The sequence below is a fragment of the Tetrao urogallus genome, assembly GCF_951394365.1.
Source record: "Tetrao urogallus genome assembly, chromosome: 13".
Taxonomy (NCBI): Eukaryota; Metazoa; Chordata; class Aves; order Galliformes; family Phasianidae; genus Tetrao; species Tetrao urogallus.
In genome coordinates this window covers 5,081,283-5,109,279 of record NC_136826.1, presented here as the reverse complement: position 1 = coordinate 5,109,279, position 27,997 = coordinate 5,081,283, and the positions used below count along the sequence as shown (strand labels likewise).

Sequence of the window (27,997 nt, the reverse complement as noted above, 5' to 3'; positions counted from 1 at the left end):
ACAGTCAAAATATCAACAGAGCCCACAGCCAACTTTGGGCTTCGGCTTCATTTTTATTTTTTTTTCCTTAAGGAAGAAAAGAAGTTGGTAGAATGCAAACCCTCAGTACTTTTCCTATAAGTTTCCCCTCCAGCTTGTGGATGGTGTTTTTCCACACCTTATATCCTTAGAAAATGAAGCAACTCACGTACAGGAACAGCTGTACAAAACATCCGAGAAAAGCCTCAACAGCCTAAATGAGAGTAGGTCCTTTTAAATAAATATCCAATAAAGGCACAAACCTGTTCTGGGGAAAAACATCACATAGAAAACAAGACCTACTAAGTAAACAGTGGAGGAGGTGAGGAGGAAGAAGCTATTCCAGCACCTGCTGCTCCATTACTCCAAAGAGAAATTCTGGACAGACGCTTGGGAAAGGATGAAGTGTGAGCGATGTGAGGGTGCACGTTTCAGACAGACCAAAGACCTGCTGGCACAACTCTCGTAACTGCAGAGGTTACTGCCATCGCTTTAAAGACCGCCTTACTGAGCAGTTCCTTTAATGTAAATATCAACGACAAATCAGGCATCTGCTGAGTAACAGCACGCTCTTCTCTCTTCATAGCTGCCAGCAGATGTACAAATGATCACACGTACAGTTTCCATTGCTCAAAAATATAATCTTTAAAATGGAAATAAAAGACCGAGACGCAGTGCCTTTAAATGTTGCCCTTACAATACAAACTGCCCAAAACACAAGTGTTCCTTTTTATATACAAATTAAGCACCGATCCACAGCGCTTACTATTCAAATTGCAACCCACCCCCCACCCCCCACGTCCCTGCCACAGAAAAAAACTGATGTGGATACACCCTGTAGTCGATCTCATAGTCGGGGGCTTTATTGTTAGTTTTTTCCTTCTCCATTAGCAATGGCTGCTTGCAGTTTTTCCCTACACTCATTGCATCTCTATGTGCACAGAACCGAGATTTCTTTAGTAAATAATTTGTCTGAATTCAAAAAAAGTCAAAGTCTGTCACTTTGTGGAGGCAAAGTCGAACTAGACCTGAAGAGCATTAGAAAACACGGCTATTTAAAAAGAGGTTCACTTGTCGAGTCCAAGAGGCCTAACGCCATCAACCTTCCCCAACAGCCCAGCCATCTTACTGTACATGCCAGGAATGCCCTCCTGCAGCACTGCTCAGTCCCGACTGCCAGCCTCAAACAAACCCCTCAAGTACAGCTGCGCAAAGCACACAGCATACTGCGAAGCTTTCCTCCTGTCCTGCCACACATGGAGTGACATTGCAGATAACAAGCATTCAGAGCGGCATTCTGAGCAAAGGAGTTGGAAGACAAAAGGGAAAGTGACATTTATCTCCATCTCTCTTCCCAGTTTCACTCCGCAGAACTGCCCCCACCACTTGCGCCCGCCATCTCTTCTTCCCAAGGATAAAGCTGAGCTAACAGTTCTCACGTGCCCAGCATTGCAAACGAGACCAAAAGCGGAGCTTCGCAGGTCTGCAGGGGGCACTGTGCGGCCATCTCCCCTTTTCCAATAGGAAGCTGCTCTCACATTGCTTTGCTACAAGGACACTAAAGAAATGCAGAGCAAATCACAAGGCGGAGCAGCACTACAACTGCTGGCTGGTCTCATTAGTACCTCCTTTTGCAGCAAAGTCTGTCCATTCTGGATATTCCAAATGCTCTGCAACTGTTTCAGTTTTAAACAAACATACTGTTAGCCAGATATTTATTTGCAGATTTGAATAACGGAACAGATCTTTACTTCAGCAACGCCGTATCAGAGGAGACCTCACAGTTCCTGGTGCTGGAAACTGCCTGGCTGCAGCACTTGCAGCTCCATCATTTCTTACTAGAAACGCTGCGACTCTGAACTCAAGACTGTTCCATGCTGGATATATCCCAGGAAGTACCTATCTCCTAAAAACACACCTCCTCAGCACAGTGATCCCTTCTCACTGACATCTGTTCCTCATCACCCAGAGGGCAACTACAGGCATCGCAGAATTCATTGCCTTTAAACTGTACCATTGTTCAGCCCAAGAGAGCTGGAGGAAAGCTCTTCTGTAATTCAAACAGGCGTGGAACTGCAGCATACCAGGTTACATCTGCCAGTAAGCTGGGCTGTTGTGTTTTCCTCTTCTGCCGTTGTTTTCATTTAATTATTTTTTAACTGTTTCACTTGACAAGTGTGTTTCTGTAGCATTTCTTCCGCGCTCCTGGGACATAATGAAGCATTCAAAAAGAAAGCTCGTCTCCGCAACATGAAAAGCATTGCTCTTCCAAGTTCTTCTAGAAAAGACAGACTGACAGGACTTCCAGGCCTATCTGCATTTATAGCAGGTCAGATTTCTGCAGTTCTGTTGTCAATTACACCCAGATTAACAGCACTGTACTCTCAAGGCCCACTTAGGGTATAGAAGCAGAAGACTGATGTTGTTTTGAAAACCCACCTTTCACATTTATCACTGGTAGCATTACAGTTGGCAGGAGAGGTTTTCCTTGCATTCTGCTCCCTATTCCGTTCACCCATTACTCGCCCATTTCCCTCCCCCCTTTTTGCAATATGCTATCACTTCGCATTGGACAACAAAAAAATACAAGGCAGCATTTTCATAGCCCACCTAAACTTTGGAGAAAGACTTAAATATGCAGAATGTGCCAGAAGCACAGACAACTGCCTCACCAGCAACAGCACACGTCAGGAATTATTTCACATACAAGGTATTCCTCTCAAGCCTCTATTTCTTAAGAAAGCATTTTTGTCTTGAAAATACTACAGAAGGAAAAGATTACCGCAGCATGAAAGAAAACCTTATTTACAAGTTTGCACATATTTACATATTTAAAAATCATTCCTTTTATTCTGGTTGCAAGTAGATTCTTGTTTCAGAAAAGGAGCACAAGCACTTCACCAGAGCAAGACTATTTCTGTAAAACTGCCAGTTCTGAAACACCAGCATTATGGCAAAGCTTGCTTTCTAAAAAGTCTGTAAGCTCAAAGGGAAGGGTTTTTTAGTGGACGTCTTCTCCCACCGCCCTTTCAAATTGGATAGCTTACCTCTTCTGTAGCTAGCAACCAGAGCTCTGAGCTGCTCTCGTTTGCTGCTGCTTGGGGGATCTACGTTCACTTTAACAGGATCTACTCTCCCTTCAGCTGTGAAAGATGCCCTTTGTGGAGAAGACACTCAGTGAAAGTGCGCCTGCTGTCACCTGTTGGAGGCTGTCCGTGCTGTTGTGACACACTTGTATCCCCTACCCTACGGCAGCCCTTGCCAGAGCCAGGCTCTTTCAGCTAGCTGTGATTTCAACCAGCTGTGTAACACTGGCACCCCAGTGGTGCAATCACTTATTTGACTCTCTGCGTTTCTGAATATGTAGAGATCTTGTTGATTCACAGCATTTAAAACTCACATTATGAAGGCTGTAGATTACCCTCAGCTATTCTGATGTCAGAGCTGTCTGATTTCACACAATATTGGCATTAGGATAACACAAATTACTCTATCAGAGTATTTCTTTAAGTGTACAAAAAAGCTATTGCTCAGCTTTGAGTTGCGTCTTGGTTACAACAGCCACCTCATTTACGGAGAGAATAAAGAGTTAACATTTTCCATTCATTTCTTAACACAATTCACTGAAGAACCAGGTTGCAAAGCAATCGTGTAACCCTCTCAGCTCTGAAGAGAAGAATCCAGTTTGTGCCTTCCAAGTCAACCTTCAGCCTCTGAGAACAGTTTCCTGCCAAGCAATCTTGAAATTGGTGACCAAGACCATTTCACACAGCAGTGACTGTTATAAACAAGAATCCCTAAAGCACGGCAATTCAAAACAACATTATGTCGCACAGGAGAGAAATAGTCACCCTGTTCAGGAATCCAGAAATCACAGAAAGATTTCCTTCTTTCGTTTTACCAGTATTTGGTTCTTCTCACATCTTGCAGCTTTGGCGGCTCTACATGAACTGTATCTGTAAAACAGGGATTACGTGTTAATGCTGCTTACATAGCACATGGTTACTCACAGGTTCAGAATTCTACATCTGCTCACATGCCCAGTTACCTCCAAGCTGGGTTTTGTCCTGAAGAACATTAAGACCAACATATTTGAATGACAATTCCTTCAGCTTGAACAATCGCTCGTCCATCCCTTTTTACCTCCCCACCACACAGGCCTTCAGAGAGCTTTCCTCATTCCTCTACCCAGTAAGGCAAACCCAAGTATCCAGCTAACATCCAAGGAAGTCTACATGCCACTGCCATTCCCCTTTTCCTAATACTGACATGGTGAAAAGCTAACCACAACATTTCTGAATTTTACTTTCCTTCCCACACTTGCATGCTTTCACCCGCTCAGTTTGCTTTCTGACCAGCAAAAGCTGACGCTTCTGACTGAAGAACCCCTTGCTTTCAGATGCAGAAATACATCAAGAAACACTGAGTTGCTTTCACTCAGACTCAAGTTTCAGTGTGGCCTTTCATTTAAAAAGAACAGTTTACCTGTGTTCCAGAAACAGGTGCAAAAGGATTTGTCGGCCTTAGACCGGGCTGCGTGTATATCACTGACTGGGGTGCCATCAAAGGAGCAGCTCCCATCTGAGAAGGTACCTGCTGGGAGACAAAAAGAAAGCAACAAACCCAAAAACCAGTTACACGAAAATTAAAACTGGTTCTAGAAGTGGTATCTTTTTGCATTGTAAACATAGTAGAAAATAAGCAGGGAGATGCAGACACACATAGTAGAGCTTTTAAAAAAATCTTCCTGTCTAAGATTTAATACCACCTCTTGCAGGTGTGTGGTGACAAAACCATCTGCTTTCACGTACTATTAACTCGAAGTTATATGCAAGTCACAGTGCCGTTTGAGGAATAACTCGGGCCACAAACCCAGCAGACACTCAGGTTTTCAGGGACAGGAGACTGTCACAGTTCTTACCATTCCATAGACAGGCACTTGAGGCGTAGTCACTTGGTATGCAACTGGAGCAGGCACCTTCAATCAAGAAAATTGCAGTGTATATTAGATAAGTTCACGCCTACTAGTCAGGCATACAAAACATTTTTCAAGTAATTACTACAACCAGCATTCACAAGAAAGTGACTTACATGTCCAGGATAATGTACTCTGTTCTGGCACAGCAAAAGGAGTAAGGACAGAAAATTGTGCAAGGAGGTATTCAGATTGGATATTGTAACCAAGGGAGACGGATTCCAATCTAATACTGCAACTACCTATGCTCAACCCACTAATTTAAGATGGGGATGAGGAAGCTCGAGGGCAGTATACCATCAGTAGCATCCTACTTTCCCTGACGAGATCTCCAGCAAAGGTAAAACTTATTATGTTCAGCCAGATTTCAATATACTGCAGCCAGGTGCTGCTCGCATACCACATTTCTGACATCAGCAACACACTGCAAAATATTTGATAAAAAAATGACAAGCGTCTCAAGCTGGCAGTCAGTTTTATGAGGTTATGTATGTAGACATGGTGACGTGTGCCCTTCATAATGCTCTGTCTCAACAGGTAGAGGTAATGATCTTACTAAGGGAATGCTGGGTGTTGTTTTATGAAGGAGTATGAACACTATGCATGAATTTGAGTTACTATGAACACCCCAGGCCAAGCTGTAATGCCTGGACCTCTCCAGTACTTGGGCATTGATTTTAAAGCTGTTCATAGCTGAGTTAGTTCTTTGCATCGGGAATGGTTGAAATTCCAAGCCAATGGGTGAGGAGATGCCTGGCACAGGGCACTCAACCATCTAAGAAAAGTATCTCATGTGACAATGCAAAACAAACAAACAAACAAAAAAATCAACTGAAACCCACAGTGAGCCACATAAACTGAGGTTTCATCCTTCTTTCAAAAACAGAAACACAACAGGCACTTTTAACATGAGATGTTCCAGAATGTGAAGAAAGGATGAAAAGATCTGGCACATGAGACTTCTGAGATGGTAAGTACTGCAATCCTCTAACTAGAACATTTGGTTTTCATTTCAGTCCAGTGCTGTCTATTAAGCTGCTTAAATTTTCAGTGAGCATACTTGTATAAGCTGAAGGAAAAAGGCATCACAGGCAAATCTACTCCAATTGGAAGCACTAAATCAGATGGCTGTCTGAAACTCATTGTAAGTTCTGCAACTACTGTAGTTATAAGCAACTGGGAGGAACAATTTATTTCCCTCCAAGGCAGCTATATTTCAAAAGAAGTTTGCACTTGTATGAATACAGCGGAATGAAAGACACCTGGCAAGTGACTTAAAAGCATGGGAAAAGCCAGCTGCCTACAGACAGCCCTCCAAGAAGTGAAAGTCCTTCACAGAAGCAACTCCTTTAGAGTTTTTTTTGTGCTGTGTGACTCTGTATTTGTGCGTTGTGTTGGAAAAGTGATGACACCGCTGTTAAGCATGATTACAAGCCTGAAGTGCTGCTTGAAACAATAATTAAGTTGCCCTGCAGGGGTGCAATATCATTTCATATAATACAACTAAAACGCAGCACAAACCAGAAGTAATACTGTTTTTCTTCTACTCCTGAAACAAGTTCTTTGGATTCTTAAAAGGTGCATGTGTACGTGCTCGAGTCTCTCAATCGTACCTTGACGTTGTTGTTTTGAGATCAACTCAGCTCATAAAGAACTCACAAACGGTTCAAGGTCTCAAGTGCGAGGATTCCCAACCCTCCTCCAAAGTCTTTAACAGGGAGAGGGAAAGAAATACACTGCAACATACTTTCTTGAGTTTGGGAAGTGGCCCTGCGTGCAGTTTTGCCCCCCACTCTTGTCCCAGGCAGGTTTTGCTATTATTTTCCAATTGATTCATGCAGTGCAGAAACATTTCCTGGAACAAAGAGCAATTCCAGCAGTACAGCAGTTACCATATGTGGCAGCGTGGGTAAGGGAGCAGGGTTCCATGTGGTCGATGTGCTTGTTTTTGCTTGCCAGTTTGTTCCACCAGTAAGTTTTTTCTCTGCAGGCTGGGTCCACTGCATATCAGACCTGAAAGGAAACTGTGGTATTAGTTTTCAGACAGAGCCAGAGAGAACAACAAGAACAACGATGTCACAGAACACAGGAAAACACATCTTAAGTCAGGCAGGCATTTGAAATCTATGGGTAGTAAAAAAAACTAAAGGATTTAATTCTCTCCTTACATTTCTCTGCTGCAGCAAGTAGGAAGTCCAAGGGTTCTGTTTTGGGTTAAAAGCTCCCTACCATTTCACCATACGGTGCAATAGCTCACAAGAATTTGACTTAACCACAAGATCTTTTGTAGTGACTCAAAAACACTTCCAAGCACAGCAGCTACAAGATGAAATGAACTCAAATGTTAAAGGCCGATTGTTACGGTGACTGACTACAGACTCACTCCTCCAACACTATTCTTGGTAGCAGATTACTCTGAACTGAGACTGTTGTCATCAATGCCAGTGCTGTGAAACTGTGCTACTGCCTACTAAGGAGTCGTGTAGGAGTATCCTAAATAGACAGACACACTTACTTTTTGGATGGAGTTCCTCCAAAGCCAAGACCTGGGAGGGTGGGAAAAACATAGATATGTAAGTCTCAGGTATTTTTATTTATCTATTTATTTTACTTGTGAGAAGAAAAATCATTTGCTTGTTTGATTTTGTTACTAAAAACAAGTGAAAAGCTTCATGCTTACTTCCCACTAGATTAGCGAGAGAAGAATCAAGGTCATTTGCCAGAATTTTTCCACTTGGCTGGTTGGCTGAGGTGGCTCTTTGACTTGGCGGTGGTACTGTGGGTTGCAAAACATCATCTAGATATTTAATAGCTAAAAAAAAGAACAAAAAGCCAGCTCTTAACAAAGGTGACACTGAACTTAATAAAATAGTCTGTCCTAAGCTAGAGAGGCAGAGAACCCTAAGCAACATTAAGTATTTCTTACATACCGAGGCAAAACATGCTGGAAGCACTAAGGGGTAAGCAGAAGCATCATTTCACTTTCATTTCTTAAGGAATGCTGTTTGCCTATCTGGTAAAGTCTTCAGTTATGCTTCAGCAGTAACTGACAGAATTTCTAAATTAAGCAAACCCCCCTAAAAGAACCTCAAGAACAAAGTCATCCAAGACAGTTTCAAGGCATTCTTGGAACCGCCAGCAGTAATTTCATGGTACTGCTGGCATCTGGAACGTTCGCAAGAGTTCCTACATGTTTATAAGGACTTCAAGAGAAAACAGCCCCAAGAGAAGAGATCAGAACTTAAGTTATTCCAAAAGCAAAGCATACCCACAACTACTCTTGCATTCTTTTAGGTGCAATGCCTCCCAGTGAAGCTCAAGGGAACTCACTGTCACATGTTAATATTAACATCCAAGTCAGGAGCACTGAAACAGATTAATGTAAGCTTACCCATTAAGAGACATCCACGGGGCCAACGTTTGTCCCCCCAAAAAGAAAGAGGAAACAATCAGTAGGCAGAAGGAAACAAGTCAGAGCTAAATTTAAATAACTAATTAAACTGATGGCTAGTTATCAACTTACAAATGTATTAAGTCATTAAGTTATTAACTTCCACACCACAAGAGCAATTCTACTAACAGATTTGAAGGGAGGCCTGGGTGAACCTAATGAGGTTCAACACAGCAATGTTGAAGATTTTGCACTTGGGCCGGAGGAATTCCAGGCATTTATATAGACTGGAAGGAGCTCCTTGAGAGCAGCCCTGCAGAGAAGGACCTGGGGGTCCTGATGGATGAAAAACTGAACATGAGCCAGCAGTGTGCATTGCAGTTTGGAAAGCAAATGGGATCCTGGGCTCCATCAGAAGACGAGTGGCCAGCAGGGACAGGGAGGTGATTCTGCCCCTCCCTACTCTGCTCTTGTGAGGCCCCATCTGGAGCCCCGTGTCCAGGTCTGGAGCCCCAGAACAGGAAAGACAGAGAGCTGTTGGAAAGGGTCCAGAGGAGAGCCACAAAGATGATCAGGGGACTGGAGAACCTCCCCTGCAAGGACAGGCTGAGGGAGCTGGGCTTGTTCAGCCCAGAGAAAAGAAGGCTGCGGGGTGACCTCATTGCAGCCTATCAGTACCTAAAGGGAGCCTACGAACAAGAAGGGAATCATCCTCTTTGAAAGAGTAGATAACAGCAGGACAACGGGAAATGGTTTCAAGTTGAGGGAGGGGAGATTTAGGCTGGATGTCAGGGGGAAGTTCTTTACAGAGAGAGTGGTGAGGTGCTGGAACAGCTGCCCAGAGAGGCTGTGGATGCCCCGTCCCTAAAGGTGTTCAGAGGCCAGATTGGATGGGGCCCTGGGCAAACTGGTCTAGTATTAAATGTGGAGGTTGGTGGCCCTGCCTGTGGCAGGGGGGTTGGAGATTCATGATCCTTGAGGTCCCTTCCAACCTGGGCCATTCTGTAATTCTGTGTGCCTGCAGGGTGCAAACTAATTGTAAGACAGTTTTTACCACTTGCAGTCCTGTACTGCGGTGCTGTAGATTTTCCTCCAAAAACAGCATCAAAGTCCACATTGATTGCTGAAGGGGTGGCACTTGGAGGAGCTGAATGAAGAGGGAAACCTAAAAAAAAAAAAAAAAAAAAAAAAAATACAGGGGAATCAGGTACACCCATGAAACACCACCACTCTTTTCAGCAAAAACAAAGTCAAAAAAATAAAGAGATCAAATTACCATCAACAGACAGAGGATGATACACAGAGGTATAGGTAGGTTTACGGCCACTGAAGTCATCTTGGCAAAAAGAAAAAACAAAGCAAAGATCAGCTTAAGAGAGAAAACGGAAGAAAGTGCTCTAAACTTTAGGTCTAAAATTTAAGAACTGCTGGCAAGTTCCAGCAGTGAAAGTAACTTGCCCTCCCCACTACAAAAGTAAAACCAAGTTGCAGTTTGCAAAGTCAACAAAATTTTCAGCTAAAAGACAATTTTCAATGGTCTAGGTTGGGGAAATTGAACTTGAGAAATACATGTTTAAGGAACCACATTTACTAACTGGAACTAATGCACCACTTTCATGTGTTAAGAGCAGATTGGTCCCAACAACACAAAGACAGCACCACCCAGTTTACTAGTAGCATTATCTCCACTTGCAAAGAAATGAGACGCTTTGGTTTTGATTTTTACCACTAAATAGTTCCACTGTGTGTCTGGAAGACAAGCTAGCACTGATGAAAGGGGCAGTAGATTTTACAGCTTCTTCAACTGGCTTCATGTCAAAGATGTCCAGATGAGGTGGAGACTCAACACAACCATTTGAGGACGAGAAAGGACCTTGCAGATGCAGAAGTAAAGGAAAGAATACAGAGTACACAGACAGGGAAGAATGACAGGACAGATGACTGCATGTGAGATGTTCTAAACAAAGCCAAACTGTAGACCTGCCACACAGTGGCCTGTTAAGAGATAGGAATTCTGACTTTTGGATAAAATCATTCACCGCCTTCTTCATTTAAGGAAAATAATTTCATTATTGCCACAGGGAGGGGAGGGGAAAAGGACAGTTACCTACTAAGAAAAAAAAGCAGCTATTACATCTTTGGCTTCATAAATCTAGCTTTTTAATATGGAACTACTAAGCATCAATTCTGCCTATTGAAATACGAACCCCTCACTTCCTTGTTTCAGTGTTTAAGGCATTTGACATCTCTCCTGACAAATCTTTAGAACAAGCAGGGCTATGAGTGCTGTGCCCAAGAAACAGTCAACTCATTTCAACAATGAATTCACAGTTGTTATTCTGGGCAGGCTGCAGGCATGGCCTTTGCTGGGGACACAGGTTCAGTACCTGTACCACAGAAAGTGTTGGCTGGCAGCTTTTATTCTTTCCCTCAGAAATTGTGCCCAAAATACAAAGACTGCTTTGTGGTTTGTCAGAGGATGATGCACAGAAGTACAGGTACGTTTATGACCACTGAAGTCATCTTGGTGGAAAAAACAAACAAACAAAGATCAGAATAAGGGAGAAGATGGAAGAAAGTACTCTAAAAATTAGGTCTGCAGTTGCAATTTAAAAATTTTCAGAACTTTCAGATTAGCTGCTCTGTACTCTGACAGGCTCCAAGATATCTGGATGCAAAAAATTCTGTCTCCTAAGCCCCAATTATTTCACTGTGAACTCAATTCAACTATGATCTCATTGGAGTTATTCCTATAGTCTAAGGAATCACCCATCAAACCAAAGCAATCACCCAGTCAAACTAAATAAGCTTACCTCCCCAAGCACTGCCTGCTGACGTTGCTGTAGCTGCAGTACCCTGTACAGTTGGAACAAACACAGGCTGAAGATCAAAAAGATCGCTGGAAAGGTTGGGCATGCTGAAAAGAAAGAGAGAGACACAATATGTATTGTATTCTTGAGTTGCACACCAATTCACACTGATATTTCAGTTGTTTCTTGTTCACCAGGAGCTGGCCACTAATAACAGTACAAAACAATATATTTTCTTTTAAAGTATTTCTTAGCAAGTGATACCAAAAACCCCATCAATGCTCCAAGAAAGTAGGAAGTTACTCTCAAGAAGTACTTAAAATTGTGAGCTGCCAGACCAGCCCAGCATTCAGGCTTACTTCAGAAAACAGAATCTCTCTCACCTATTTGTTGTGGGTGCTGATACTGAAAAGAGGTCAACAGCTGCAGTGGTATTCACACTTTTTCCTGATAAGGTGCTTGGGGATGCTGATGTGGAAGTAGAATTTGATACTACAGAAATCTCTCTTAATCGCTGCTCCTGAAAGTCCAGATATACAGTTTGGAGTTCAGTGTTATTACTTTGTTCGCCCTTCAGACCCTTTCAAAAAAAAATAGTTCAACTATGTTCCTTAAATTAAAAAAAAAAAAAAAAAAAAAAAAAGGACTCAAAGTCATCTTTTCTACAAAGTCAAGGAAACAGAAAGCTGATTTCAGGTTTGTTTTAACGTAGCCACAAAAGGCTTTACAAAGCCTCAAGTCTCACCTTGGCATCTAGAGCAACGTATATGAGGCTCCCTTCCTTCCAAAAGATGCATTTCTCTGCTGCCAGAATCCCTTATAGCCCAAATCAAATCGCCAGAAACCTAAACTGATGTGTGTCTGAACACCTACCTATGAGGTGTTACTCGTCTTTTTTATACAATTAGTTTTAGGTCACATCCCTCGGTTACAGCTGGATCGCACATCCCTTGGTTACAGCTCACTGCATTTACACACAACGTGTCAAATCACAGTTTCCTAGCACGTTCCTCAAGTAAAAGAAATTCAGTCAGTTTGTAAGTTTCTCACCCAACCCAAATGCGTTTCCTACTAATCCATTTAACTTGTCAGTGACAGCAGCTACAACTTCTGTTATAACAGAAACAGCGCAGGGGAGACATCTGATAGAACTCCCAAAGGAAAAGAAAATAAAAAAATCACAAAATAACCAACCAAAACAGCTGCATCACAATACCAGCCAAGATTTTCTGGTGAAGCAGCTCAACAGTGAGTAGCAAGGGACACTAAGATCACACGTGTATACATATACAGATACGTGCATATATAGAATACCTTAAGAGCTTGCAGTCTAGCTTGTTCCTCCTCCAACGCCTGCTGCTTCTCTTTCTCATCCATCCTGCTTAATGACATCCCAGTGTTGGCAAGCGTGGAAACAGCACAGGACAGAGCACTAGCCCTAAAAAACAGCAGGAAATTTTTATTAACCAAAATCAGCCAGGCACAGATCTCACAGTTTAAGCATTAAGTGGCTCAGTTAGTTGTGCTACTCCTCTGTCACCGCAGACTTCTCTTACCTTGCTCTTTGGTACAGAATAATAGCATTATTGAAGATGGAGAAGACCTTCAACATCATCAAGTCCAACCACAACCCTCACCTACCCAGCCTCATCATGTGCCACACATGTGACAGGAACACACAGGATTACTCCCCAGGTTTCTGTGGTAGGAACTGTCAAGTAGTGAACATACCAGTTTTCTATTCATATTAGCATCATGTTGATTAGACTTCAGTTCTGCTCCACTGAAGTGGCAGAGGCACAGAAAGCTTGCATGGGGGGGGTGGGACCACAGTAGGACAGAGCAAGAAGCAACAAACCAAAGTTATTCCCAATACTGCACGCTTTAGTGGAATACTGCCATGGAAAATCATCAGATACTTAAAAAAAAAAAAAAAAAAAAAAAAAAAAAAAAAAAAAGAAATCTGAGGCATAAGACAGCTACTCAGGAATGCACTTTACACTGATATCTTCCTTTATCAGAGTCTGCCCACATATTTAAGGGGGTTCCCCCTTAGATGTATGCATATATTGGTGTACGCCCAAACCAAATCTTTTGCCCTTCAATCAAAACACGTTCATACACACCAGTACTCTCCCTCTTCTCCTGACAGAAATAATTCCTGTCAGCACAAAGTATCAAAGCTCATTTGGCAGCTCTGAGACTGAAGAACTTTCATAGGCAGGTTAAGGCATTCATGACTGAAGAAGTAAATAACTGGCAATGAAGACAAACACCAGCCTAACAGCAGAAAGCCTTGAACTCCAAATACCATACAAGTCTTATGAGCCAGAGGATTCAAACAAAGAAAAAAGTGCAAGGAATAATACACAACGCCTCAGCTCAGTGGTTTATTACAATACAGCAAGATACTTGTCAGACAAAAGCACACATCTAAGGAGCAAGTGCAGTGGAGCTCTCAGACTATTACTCACCAGATACAACATTTATACCGTCTGGGAAGATAGAGCTGGAAGCCAATAAAATTCAAGAGGAGAACCTCAATGACTGAATCGAAAACTTCTTAGGATGATGACAACAAATCTTAAGTAGAGGCACAGGTGCCATTCATTTGGTGCTCACCTGCTGGCAGCAGAGACTTCTTTTGTTTTCTTTCCCTCCAGAGAAGCCAAATGCTGCTCCAGTGCTTCAAGCAAGCTGCTGGGTGCCTGAAATAAGAGTATTTGTGAAGCTCTACTTTTAAACAAGGACTTCTTGTTTAGTACACAGATGAGTTTTCCCATCAACTAAGAACCAACATGACCACTTCAGTGACAGCACCTTGATGTCATTCATCCTGCACAACCGTGTTCTACCTACCCAGCTGTGGTTCTTGGCTCCCATCAGGAACACTTGACAACAGGGAGTGAGGTTCGATTACAAAAAAGCAATCAAATTCAGCCTTATCCCAACAATACAGTCTCAGGCAGAAGCATCTATTCGGCACAAGATGATACAATAACCCAACCCAATTTCACCCAAATCTTTGGCATACAAAACATAAGAAACTAGAGTGAAAGATCACTTCAAATTAAGCTGCAGAAACTCTCCCCTCCATTCTCCCCCCAAAGAACAGTGTCACCTAGGAGAAGACTGCAAACACTCAATGCTCTTCTTTGATTTAAAAAATTCTAAAAGCAGACTTAACTCCATTTAAGTCCAGCAGAAAGCCAGGCATTAGAACGTCACACTAAACACATGGTGAAAGCTTAGGAAATGCAAACATAACATAAGGAACTCCCAAAGATGTCTGAGAACACAGCAACGACATGCTAAAACCTACCTGCATGGAAAAATACATTCTATACCTTTTCTGCTTTGTTTGTTTTTTGAACTCTCTAACTCATCCCTCTCCTCAACCATAAAATCCGCCACAGTAACAAAACAGTACCTTTCTACACACTTGCTCATTGTTGCAGATATTCAACACAGGTTTTGTTTCGTTTTTAAATTTATTTGAGCAAACAGAACTTAGTTTTATGGCAGGAAAGATGCTGGAGCTAAAACAGGTATTATGACCTGAATAAGTCTGCTTTTCCTGACTCAGACTCACTTCCCCTAACCAAAGCCATGTCAGACTGACATCCCAAACAGAGGTAAGAGACTGAGTTGCATTTATAAGGAGTACAGTCCCAGCTACAAACAGAAAGGAAGCAACAACATAATGAAACAGGACATCTACTAAGGACAGTGATTTTCTCTTTACATAAATTGGCAGAAATGGAATCAGAATCAAGGAAGGAAACAAAAAGTTACACAGCAGCAGTAGTAAAAATTTCTCTAGAGAAATTCATTGCTCTCAGGAACAGCTTAGACACCAAAATATGGACATCCACACAAGAAATCTAAGTATTTTGAATAAACAAACAGGTAAATGAGTGACCAGACTACGAACAAAAGGCTGTCATTACAAGCTGTCATCCATCATCCTGTCTGAACTCGCTGGTGCTGCAAACACAGCAAAAACTGATGTTTTTTTTCCAAAGTCCAAAACTAAGAAATGTCAGGGAATTGTTTTGAGTTGGCACAAGGCTGATGTAGAATTACTCAACCTAATTAAATGTCATGAAATTTAGTACGGAGTGGAATTGGACTGATTCACTGACGATGGCACTGAAGTTGCCAAAATACACAAGATGCTGATACCCACCACCACATTTCAGAGAGCTGCCTAAGAATTGTGCTTGCAATAAAATAACTGAGCTATTAAGAAAAAAAAAAAAGTGTTCCAGCTGTAACTGTGAAAAGTTGTGCTCATAAAAATTTTAGAAATAAAGAGCAAAATTAAATTTCCTGTCCTCGGTAAATCAGAAAAAAGCCCCATGATTTGAAGACTTCTGTAACGCCTTGGTTAATGTGCAAATGAGCGCACACAAACCCAGCATGCAAGCCCTTGTCATCTCTGAAGTATCACCTCACACTTCAGTGTGTTCTCATTAGGGAACACAGGCCAGCTGCACACACTGTACTCGTCAGAGGTAAGCTGCTAAGATCAAACATCACAAAACATCACACTGCTGTGTTCATTCATTTCTTGCCCCCACTCTGCTGGCTACGGTCACATTTTATTTTTCCCTACTGCAAAGGGCGTCAAGTTCTTTGCAAGGGAAACATGAGTTGCTAGGAGCAAATATGAGAGATGTGTACATGTGGCAAGATGCCTGTGCCTTATAAGCCAATTAATCCTTTGTCATGAGACAAAAAGCAGAACTTCCAAAAAAAAAAAAAAAAAAAAAAAAAAAAAAAAAAAAAAAACCACCTTTATCACTTTAAACAATCCAAAAATAACAGCTGCAAAGTTAAGTACCAAGTACACACGATCCAAGGGAAAAGTGCACACCTGCATTTCCTGTATAAGTGTATGGAATAGAATACATCCAAGATGATTGTTATGGTACATACCAGTCATAAGAAATGTGGAGGACAAAATAATTGAATGATATCAGCACGATACGTACACTGACCTGAGTAAGATCTGGAATGTCCCCCTGATCGATTCCAACTTGCTGGGTTTACAAAAGAGGAAAAAAATAAAGTATGTTATGCTTTACACAGTGGCAATGGAAATAAAAACTGAGGTCTGAATGTTTTATAGAAGCTAACAGACTAAAATGGGCATTAATCACCTTCTGAATTAGTATGAGTTCAGTGAAAAACACGTCTCAGAAATCTGAAGCACGTTGCTTTGCATCTAAAAGCAAAGCCAAGCCTTTATCCAGCCATTTTTTCCATACAGAAAATCTACTTGGGAGCACTAGAAATATCTGCATTGCTTACTGGAACTACTTCTCCACTTCGAGCAGTTACAGCAAAGAACAGCAGTGTAAATACACTAACAGTTCATTCTGGACCATTCATCAAATTTATAACAGCACTTCAGAAAGCTGTTACTACATTGTTTGGCGAATGAAAAAGATGCCTGACAGTCTCACTTCACATTACTCAGAGTAACTGGAGTTTGAAATGCACTATCTGGGAAATTGCTCTCTGTACAGCAAAGGTGACGTTACAAAATTATGAATACAGACTGCTGTTGTAGTACAGTAGCTTGGAATTTATCTTTTCATAGGCATCAAATTATTTACCTCTGCTACTTTGAGGAATTCTGACAATTTAGTCATTCTGGATAGGAATTTCTTGTACATATCCAAGCCTTCTTTACACTGGTTCTTCTTCATATCAAAATATTTTTCTGAGGATGCAAATAAAAACACTTTTGTAAGTTAACACCACCCCAGCAAAAACTGGTACCATTACATATTACCATATTATTATATTACTGATATGAGCTTCAGGGATGGAGTAGACAGTGGTAACTCAAAGCTATTCAAGTTTCCACACTGACACAAATACTTGTCACTGCTATCATAAAGCACTCAGCAGAGAGAGGAGCCATTTCCAAGATTCAGCATCTCAGAATATAACACAAAGCTTGACAAACATGGATGCAAACACATGCAATTATTGAATTAGACAGTTCAGGTAATATTCTAAGGAAATCACCTTACTAGCTGAAAGTGATACTCTTGTCTATATTCTTGTCTACATATTCTTCTACATATTTAGACCCAATATTAATATGTTTTGTTGTTTTTAAGTCAGTCAAACATCCAAAACACATCAAAATGACCACTAAAGTGATTCATGCACTGAACTGATCTGCAAAAATAAAAAGACCCAGCAACCACAGCCTTCACTTTTTCTTATTTTGCTCCATATAGGTGCAGATACCTCAATGAGAAAAAAAAAAAATAGCAGACTAACAAAACAAACTGAACAGGTAATGTTGCACTCAGAAATTTGTTTGAATGGTCATTATTATGCTTTCCCAACTGCTTGTCACTCTTGAGCAAAAAAACCACATGCCACATATGAAGCTTGTGTAGACTCAAATACCAGCTAGAAGCAAATAGGCAAGCTATAAAGAAAGTGTGGGAAATCTTAAGTCAGTTGTGCTGCGTGTGCACATTCAAGAACGTTCAACACTCCAGGCCTGCTAACTGTAACAGGCCAACAGTGCCTTTGTTTTTTTCCCCTCACAGTCAGCCTCTGACTTCCATCTATGTTTCAGGTCGTAATCTTCAGGTAAAAGCATGTATTTAAGCACGTGCCAGTTTGGTTAACACACCTTTTGCTGTTAACAACTACACTAAACAACTTACTAGCTATTATAGTCAGAAGTTGTCCTTTATTTTGGCTCAACAACTTGAGTGAAAGAACAAAAGCTAAAAAGAATTGTCACATACCTAAAAGATTAATAATCCCCTCATTGTATGCTGCAAAAAGTCTAATGGAATCTTTGAAGAGGAGCATAAAGGCAGCATTAATGACACCATTTGTTAGTTCATTTGGATTTGCCTGTGTAGAAAGCAACAAGAAAGTAAATCAGTACTTAATAAAATAATACAACTTACTTCAAAATGAGAGACTGTTACTTAAAACTGAGCCTAGAGTACTTACATCAAAATCAAGGAGTGCATCATGCTGGTTCTGTATGATTGGAAGAGTTTTTAGGAGCTTTTCAGCATTCATGGTTCTCATTACTCCATCTATCCTACAGGTTAAAAGACATGTTTACAGGTCACCAAGAAAGCTCAGCAATATTATGCTGTTTCCACACTATTAGATTACTTCAAAGGGTCAAAAGGAATACCACCACGATAAGCTCAAGAATAACCAGTATTTCCCCCCCCCCCCCCCCACACACACACAGAGGCTAAACAAGCAGTAAAATCTCTTACCCTCTTTTCATTTTGGTGAAGTCAACTGCTACAAGTCTGTATGAAAGTGCTTTTTCATTCAAGTATCTGCTATACCGCCTAATGAAGGTAGACATATCATAGCCTAAAAGTTAAGTGTTTGCAGGTTAGATATTTTGAATGATGCAGTTTCCTCCAAGTTCTTTTCAACAACTACTCTCCTATATTTCACATCCACTTGCTGGAGAGCAGCGCTTCACAGACTTATTCCAGGGTTTTGAGATTCACTATTTTCCTTTTTGACATGTAGAGTTACAGCTTCTTCCCTACTTGCTAAGGTTAGGAATGCATTCCTTGCAATTGTGACAATAAGTGCCTACAACACCAAGAAGTAGGCAAAAACCAAGCAGCTCTCATTACAACATTCTAATCTGAAATCGGATTGAAAACATACTCCTAGTAGAGCATTGAGGCCTCTGGTAATTTATCTCACCAGCCATCCATCCATGCAGCACATTCCACGCACCTTAACAGTTCACGTTTTACTTCTCAGATACTGAAGTGCAATCAAAGTTCAAAAGAGACCAGTGTGCTGATATTCATCAGGTCTACTCTACATAGTACAAGTTTATTTCAAACCTGCAGCTCCGTAAGGATGATACACACATTACAGGCAAACTTCAGTACTCAGTTAACTCAATTTCACCTTCTTGGGATACACACTTGGTCAGATTCTTTGGTGCTTCACACAGTACAAATCATAATACTCAATGTCACTTGTCCCCCAGAGTACACCAACACAGGTACCAAACACAGAGCAAAAAAGCAATCAAGGATCCTTACCCTGCATGGCACTTTTGTCCAGGTAGTTGTTTAAATTGAACAATGTGTTTCGAGATGCAAGATACTGGATAAAGCGCTGTTGGTGGAAAAAAAAGCGGAGTCAAATTTTTTTTGCAACAGTCAAAACATTCAGGCAGAAAACTACAATTCATAATTGATTCTCGTAACCTCCAACAACAGATACTAGATCAAGAGTCAGAAAACCTTGAAACTACTGATCAGCAACATTTCTAACATACGAAATAGCAGATTTGGTAAAAGCATGACTTAGAAGAATAAGACATGGCTGCCCAGGCAGCAGGGAGCGGGCTGCGTTAACTTCATAGGTTTACAACAGCCAAGCTAGAAAATGCAAAGTGAGAGCTCCACCTAAGTTATGAGTTCCCACACTTCTACTCCCGTTGTACAAGTCAGAGACAGGTTTCTTCCCTTAAGTAACAACATAATTTATAATAATGCTATAGAACTGTGGTAAAGAGCAGCACTCAAGTTGGTATAATTCAGATTTACAACATACTGATCAGAATAAAGAACATTTAAGTTCTGAAAAACAATAGCTAGCTCAGCAAATAATACAAGAGTAAGAAACAAAACTTTTAGACAGCAAGGCGTTTTAAACGTTTTTCTTTCAAGTTGCCCGTACACAACTCCAACAACTGCAGCTTCTGTGCTTTTTAGCTTCCTGACCCATGTTTGAGTCCATAAACGATTACAATCATTGGGGACTTAGGACTTCTGGGGCTACTGACACCTCTGATCTGAACCCCAGATGCATCTATTCAAAGGTAAGGAACAGTTTCAGTACACACATAAAAATACAGCTCTTCTCTGCTGTAAAATATTACATGAAAAAAAAAAAATAGATACCAATTGCTAACCCAGGACTCTAAGCTTCAATTTTTCTTATAGTTCAACATTGGATTTTATTGGTTTTTTTTTTTGTTTTTTTTTTTTGTTTTTTTTTTTGTTTTTTTTTTTTTCCTTCACATTTCAGCATGCAGGTATCAACTGTATTAGGAGAAGGGAGCAAAATACACACAGTGATTTACAGCATTCAGTTTAGCTTTGTAGTTGCAGTAAGTAGTGCCTTCCAAGCAGTGAATTTCACTTCAGATTATCCCCTAATTTCAACCTACTACCTGCTGAAATATAAAAACCACCATTAAAGAGGCCTTTACAGAACTAATTACATCTTACCTCATTTCCATACATCATGAGGTGGTGTGTTGTAATTAGAGCTTTGAACACTACAACCCAGCTACTGTTTGCAGTTCTCTCAAAGAGCGTGTCTGCCAGCTGTGGAATATTCACATTCATTTCATTTGTGCACTGTATGAGATCTACATTTAAGAAGGAAATAAAACACAACACAGCATTGCAATGAGTTATGCACTCCAAGATCACCAGGTTTTGTAGTTTTACACAGAGAATTCATACTGTAAGTTTTATCTTCAGTTCTTCCTTTAAGAAATAATTGAACTATTTTACATCTCCAGCTCAAACTCGCTCCATTTTGGCAAAAGACATGAATGCGAATTTAGAAGCATTTTGACTGTTTTAAGGAGTCCCAATATCACAAAGAAACCTTGCTCCTGCAGATACTCTGTGCCCAAATTGCCGTTCAAAAGCCAGTGCAGACACAGAAGTCATTCCATCCAAACAAAACTGAGAAGCTGAGAAGAGTGGGAAAGCAGAGACACCTCCTGAGATCAAGGAGCAAGCATTCGAGAACTTTGATCTTAGCCTGAGAACTGACTCACCTGGCAGCCAGATGCTGCAAACCTGAACTAAGCCTCTTTTCTGTGAGATTTCAGAGGAAGAATCAGCCCACACCCATCTTTCCATACAGTCAAATTGACCCAATCACCAACGTGAGCATATTGTGGGGGATCACAGCAGGTCTCAATCAGTTTGTGTCAAAGACTGATCATAAACTCAATAGTTAAACGTTTACTAGGAAGAACAGAGAGCTTCAGATCTCTGCCTGAGTACCGGAACAAAACCAGAGCACGCTCCAGCAGACACCTGGGGAGAAAGGTACTGCTGAGAAGGAAGCAAGAATGTTCTAACCCCCCCTCAGGACATACACATTTCATTTAATTCCCTGTGAGCTAGCTTGGTCTCAGGTGTGATCAAAGCACAGCTCAAGGACTGGGCAAGGCCAGTACTACAAACACCTCATTTGAAAACCTCCTCTGCAGCCTCTTACTGAAGGCAAGTCCCTGAGCAGGCTGCTGGCTGTGGATCAGCATTACTGCTCATGTGGTCCTTCTGTGCAACTGCTTGAAGGCCAGCACCCAGGTACTAACAGTGAGGTGTCAACACAGCCAGCTTCTGATGTCCATCTTCAGCTATTTAAACGTTTCTACCTATTCATGTGCACAGAATATATTACAGATGTACCCTGACTACAGTGTTCTGTTTAAGGATCACCAACGTTCACTTTGAGTCAATTAATAACAAGATAACTTGGAAAATGAAGAATTTTAGAGAGCCTTCTGCTTCAGTAAGATACAAAAAACATTAACTGCTTACTGATTCCACTTTGATGTCAGAAGTTTTAAAGTAGGTAGAAAACATTCAAGTCCAGTGAAAGTTTTCATCCCACCTATAAGCGACACACAAACACTGAAAGAACTATACAAAAAGAAGAGCTCTAAGAAGAAGTTTGAAACAAGCTTCACATCAAAACCTTATTGTTAAGTATTAAAAGACGCCCCTGTCCAATTCTCAAACAGCAAGTCATTCGGTAGACACTTCAACTTTTGGCTGTGTCATCCTCAGACACCGTGTCAAATTTAAAAACATTTTTAGGATTTTGGTAAGCTCAAACAATCTACAGTTACTGCTCCACGTAACAAAACAAGTTCCCATTCCAAGATTTATACATAGGAAGAAAGTCAGTTTTAACTCCAAAGCTTCATCTCTTGAACAACCTTGTTATAACGTTTCTAAGTAATTATCTCAAAGCACATTGAGGTAAATAAGTCTTCTTGAATCCATGCTGTTTATAAGCAAGTATTATTAAGACTGTTGCCTGCTTTATCACAGCATGTTTTATATAACTGAAGGGTCTGCGACCAGCAGAGAAGCGCTGCAGAAGTCTTACAAGTTGTAAGCTGAGAATAGGAATTACAAAAAAACCAACAAACCAACCCACAGACTGTGCTGAGCAGTGTCTGTAACATTACCAACAGGTACCAATTAAGGAAGTTCCATTAAACGTTGAGGTCCATGACCACATAGAGAGCCTAATGAAAACAGCATTCCTGCACAAAGCTCTCCTTCACAAAACAAGTCAATTTTACTATTCAGTATCTCCACTGAAGAGACTGCTTATCAAATAACAAGCAGGACTTGAAGGAAAGATGCAGGTTAAAAAACAACTTTTGATCTCCAAGACAGAAACAGCAGACAGCAGACATATCATTCATATTTTACTGGAGAGATTTTGGTTTCACACAGATTTCGGCCCCATCTGCAAGTCTGTCTTCCTTCAGACAAAGTCTACCAGCAGATGTCCCAGTAAAGCCTTCTATGAACACCTGGGAGATTTCTTGCATGCTTCAGATTGACAGCAAACACATGCTTAGAGGTGTTACTCTATCAAGATGTGACAGAATTCTACTGTTAGCAACTATACCAAATGCTCTAACTGATCAACTCTCCTTAAACTATTCATTCATTTAAAAAAAATAAAAAGGAAAAAAAACGGGGCTTATTCCATTGTAACGGTTTATGGTGATAAAAAGCCAGCCTGGTGTCAACCTTCAGAAGGGAGCCAATGCCCTCTACTTTCTGAGAAGGCTAGAAGTACTTTTCTGTCAAGTGACAACACAGCAAACGTTGAAAAAGCCCACGTGTATTTGGGAAGCTCGTGCCACTGGATTCCACACTACTTCACATGATTGAGAAATACAGGTCCAGTATTCTGTGCAAGAGCTAGTGAGGTTTTCCAGGATGACCAACTTGCTTCTTGAAGATGTGAGCCCAACCACTTCAGGAATTCTGCATATGAAGTGCTACTCATAGCCTGATCCAAGCTGTGCTTGAGGTTATGGGACCTGAGCAAGAATTGAACAGAGTTCAGAAGTATGTTAACGCAGAAAAAAAATTAAAGTCACCTGGCTTTAAAGCAGAAGAGGATTTCTGTACAGGATTTCAAGCAGCCTGAAAGAGCTGTGGAAATCTTACTGCCTAGCAGAGTACAAAGGCCATCTCCCCCGCAGTCCATCTGAAATACTGGCACATCATCTCCAAAGCCACACAGGTCTCCAGAGCAGCATGCACGGATATGCCATCAGCCCTTCAGAAACTCCTCAGTCCGGCATTGACAAAAACCTGGTATTTTTCAACTTCCAAGCAAGGAAGTCATCATTTCCTTAGTTCAGGAATACTCCTTTCAAGACAACTGTCAATACAGAAGTTGAGACAACTACAACTGCTCAATATCCCCCTAATTTTTCCCTTCTGTCACAGGACAGAAGCCGCTCTACGAATAGCAGGGAGAAGATTAGAGACCAATTTTCTTAACCCTGGAGTCTTAAAAAATAAATAAATAAAATGCATTTACTTTTTGGAAGTTGCTTGTAAAATAAACCAAAATAAACCCTTAGGCAGATTTCTCAATTCAGCCCGTAAGGTTTTGTTTTAAAAAGCCTTAAGCAATTGCCACATTAAATGTGCACAGAGAGAAAGATACCAACATCACCTGTGTTCTGGGCCTTTTTTCTTCAGGTCAAATTGAAATTCAGGGACTAGATGACCCTTAAAGGTCCTTTCTAACTCAAGTGATTCTATGATTAAAGACAGACACCCTCCTGCCTGAGGGAGCATTTGAGATCGTTTCTTCATGTTCTATCACAACACACATATCTCTGACCAGCAGCTGCCAGCAGTAAGGCTGGCAGACAGAAAACACCCCAGAACTGCGACAGTCAGCACGTGACATGATGGGCAAAACATGAATCCACAATGGCTCAGTGGAGACCTGAGCTTTCACCTGAAGTGAACAGGTGAACAGCCTAGTTTTGTTACGTAACACAGTTTTGAAGTAACTGAATTACACTTCTAAGAATATTTCTAAGCCTGCATGCATACAGTAGTTATAAGTTTACATGAACATCAACTGCTTCCCCCCCATGTGTCAGTTAAGTGGGCTGTATACAAGTTATAAGGAGAGAAATAACTCCAGTTTTACTCAGTGCTCAGTTGAACGTTTAATGCAGCATTTCTTCAGAGGTTTGTTTTCTAAACTTTGGGCTACACCCAAGTGCATCGCAGCTAACAGCTCAGCTACAACTTTTTCTTTTTTGAAGTAGCCTTCCCATAGTTACCCAGGAAGAGATGTCACCAAAGCAGCAGCTCCCCCCACTCCACTGCAATGCTAACCTTAGAAGACTGCAAGAGAACCAACATACCAGGGAAGGGGAGACAAGACTCTCAAGCACTCCACTGAGGAAAATGAAGAAACATCACATAATGTTTTATTTTATCCTAAAATATTACAAAATACTACAGAAATAGATCTGCTGACTTATTTAGGACACTGTGACCTACTTTAAGAGAAAAAAAAAAAAACACACATATGAAATATTCCCATTGACACTGCTTAGGTTTCTTCTCCTCTTTAAGAAGAATGCAACTTTACTACCCAGCAACAAGCAGTCAGATAGAACTCAAGCCTCCCAACAATCCCAGTCCACACGCCGTGTGCAGAACGCCTTCCCACTCATACCATACTGTAATGTTCAAGCTCTCTTTGCCAAGGGAATTGGGCAACAAGGGGAATTTTAAGAATTAATCTGAATGGAATGTGGAGACAGGTACTGCTCCAGATCCTTGACACAACTGTCAACTCTCAAAACATGTTTTTTAAGCAGCAATTACAGTAATAACAGATGGAGCAGCGTTTTTAATGACACACACGTAGGGACACTAAGGTACAAGCACCAGTGCTTTGCATTAAATCCAGGCTATGTTTTATTTCATGTTTTATTTAACTTGGGAAGTACCTGCACTGTGGCTTTGAAACTATATTGTGTGACAGATTACAGCATTTGAACTTGTATTAAAGGCAGACAGATGAGATACAACTAAGTTTTGCTTACAGATGGACAAGAAAAATCATCAGGAAATGCCACGCAAAGTCTTGTGGATGTTAGAAACGAAGCAACCTGGTGTGCTCAGTGAAGGTGGGAGAATGGCAGTTATTTTATTTTTTAACTCCTTTTGCAGAGGTACTTCTGGTACCACATTTCTCATCTTTTTTGTTCACCTCTCAGAGCCCCTTCATTTCCAGATCCACTGTTAGCACAACAAGCTTTTTCTTAATTTCAGACAAAAATAGAAAACAAGTTACATCAAAACACAGAACTTGTGGCACAGGAGGACCTTCAGGAGACTGACAGCTCTGAACAGACTTGTATCAAGAGACATTCAGAAGAATGTCACAGCACAAGTTTATGCTGTTCTCATGTTACACAGTTCTTCCACCTGTCCATTTGCTTATTCTGTGAGGGTAACTTCCAGTGAATGACATGATTTTCAACCAATGAATTCCATCTTTTAAGCTTCAGAAACTTTTAAACTATTGAGCAACCACTTCCTGGCTTCCTGCCATGATGCCATTTCTGACCTTAAGGGTTACCTCGCAAAACTGTTCTACCTCAGGCAGAAAACAAGATAAAGCGATGCTCCTATTCATTATACTGCTCATCATTCAGCTTTGAGGCTTTCAATTTCAGCCTGGTAGCTGCAGTATTTACCTCCACAGCCGGCTTCCGCACATCCAGATCAATAAGAAATACATTTGCACCGGCTGTAACTATGTGACCCACATCCAGAGCTCTCAAACAAAAAGTCTGTTTCAACAGACGCACACCACAGCAGAGCCAAACCGCCCCCAAACTCCAACAGCCCGAACAGCGCTCTCCTTAGCACCATCACCCGACAGTCCCACCTGCACCCGTGCCTCGGAGGTGAGCTGTGCCCAGCTCCACGTCCCTTCCCCGGTGTGAGCACACACGGCGCGCACAGCTCACCGCGCTTCACGCAGCCGCTGCACGCTACGAAGTCGGAAGCGTTCAGCGCAGGTTGGAGCAGTTAAAGACCAACTAAAATCGAAACAAAGCAACAACTCCGATGATTCTGTAGATACCGGAGGCAGCTTCCTGCACTTCGTGGCACCCGAGTTGTTTTAGCACTCAATTTACGCGTAAAAGCAGCAGCAGAGCAGTCTCGTTTTGGAGAGACGCGTTGGATCCACCTTCTCCCAACCCCTCACCTCACTCCAAGCCTTTTAGCAAAGCCCAAGGAACACCGCGACACGCCACTACGAACGGCCGCATCCCCCTGGATGCGCAGAGAAGAAAACCGAGACCCGAAGCTCCCGGCAGCGATGCCGCACGCCAGCCCCCCGCTCCGCACGGCGGTGCCTACAGGCGCTGCTCCGGCGGGCACGGCGCTCCCGGTTCGCCCGTTTCCGCGGGCGGTACAAAGCTCGCTCGTTCCACGTGGAAGCCGCTCCGGCAGCGCAGCGCAGCCCGGCCCGGCAGCTCGCCCGGCGCCCCTCGGAGCCCCGCCCGCCCCAGGCCTCGGGAGGGCCGTACTCACAGTCCAGGTGCTTCTTCTTGGGGCCCATCACCTCGTGGGTCGTGGCCTTGCAGACGGCTTTGGCCACGGCCGAGCCGGTGACGCTGTGCTGCGCCGCCGTGATGCGGTCGGTGATCGACTGCCCCGACATCGCGGCGAGGCCGGGCGGCGGGAGCGGCTCCCCGGGGAAGGGCGGCGGGGAGGAGTCCTCGGAGCGCCGCAGCCGAGGGCAGGACGGGAGCGGGGGCGGTCCGCGGTGAGGCCGTCCGTCCGTCGCTGCAGACCGCGTCCCGGAGGAAAGCGGCCGGCTCCGCCGTGCCTCCCGCCGCGGGCTGCGCCGAGGCTTTCCCTTTCACATTTCCACTCCCAGACAAAATGGCGGCGGCGGCGGCATCAGGTGACCGCGCGCCCGCCCCGCCCCGCCCCGCTTGGGCGAGCTCCGGGCCGTGCGGGGCTGCGCCCGCGGGGTGTGAGGCGAGCCGGGCCGGCGCCGCGGGCAGCGGCTGCGGAGCGAGCCGGGGCTGAGCCGGCAGCGAGGCGATCTCGGCGGAGATGTGCCGCCCCGCGGTGTCACAACGCTTTTTTCCGCGCCTTCTCGTGAGGCGGGTTCTCCCCGCGGGCTGAGGAGCGCCGGTTCGCTGTGCTGTGCTCCGTTCGTCGTTCAGCTGAGAGCAAACGAGCGCTGCGCAGCTCGTGCCAAGCGTGGCAGCGGTTTCCGCCACAGGGCCGCCGTGTCAGCTGGACCAGGGCTCCGACCACGCATCCTCCGGTGGCCGCACCTTGCCGGCGGGCTGGGACGCCGGGCCTGCTCCTCAGGCTCTGTCCCTCAGCAGCAGCTCCGTCCGTGCTGCTGTCCCTGCTGCCCTCCCACCTCCTCGTTACCTTCCAGCTAAGCACCTTGTCGGTGGGCTGCAATAGGACGGGAGTTTGAGCAGCGTCACACAGCCGAGCAGAGCTGCCCCGTGCCAGGGGCTCAGCCGTCCTGCTGCTGGGACTGGGCTCGCTCACACGAGGCATCGCGGCTTCATTTTCGAAACATTCCTCAAGAAGCTGTCTTGTCCCCTTGCCCTCAGAAATGACGGCAGTCCCTGAAGTAAGAGGAGTGAGAGAAAAGGACTTCTGCAGTAAC

General features: G+C 42.8%; 1 protein-coding gene across 1 annotated transcript; it reads right to left on the bottom strand.

Moving 5' to 3' along the window:
- Positions 1–3,959: 3,959 nt before the first annotated feature.
- Positions 3,960–27,019, bottom strand: LOC306951327 (phosphatidylinositol-binding clathrin assembly protein-like; the record flags this gene model as incomplete). Its single annotated transcript, XM_079541814.1, has 22 exons — positions 3,960–3,974; positions 4,504–4,611; positions 4,940–4,996; positions 5,110–5,133; positions 6,886–7,006; positions 7,509–7,539; positions 7,674–7,790; positions 9,439–9,549; positions 9,661–9,720; positions 10,111–10,257; positions 11,198–11,301; positions 11,578–11,714; positions 12,509–12,632; positions 13,817–13,902; positions 16,198–16,239; positions 16,819–16,925; positions 17,980–18,091; positions 18,194–18,287; positions 18,475–18,577; positions 19,276–19,351; positions 20,473–20,615; positions 26,890–27,019. 22 exons carry the CDS (start codon positions 27,017–27,019, stop codon positions 3,960–3,962), a joined length of 2,049 nt encoding a protein of 682 aa, XP_079397940.1.
- Positions 27,020–27,997: the final 978 nt, after the last annotated feature.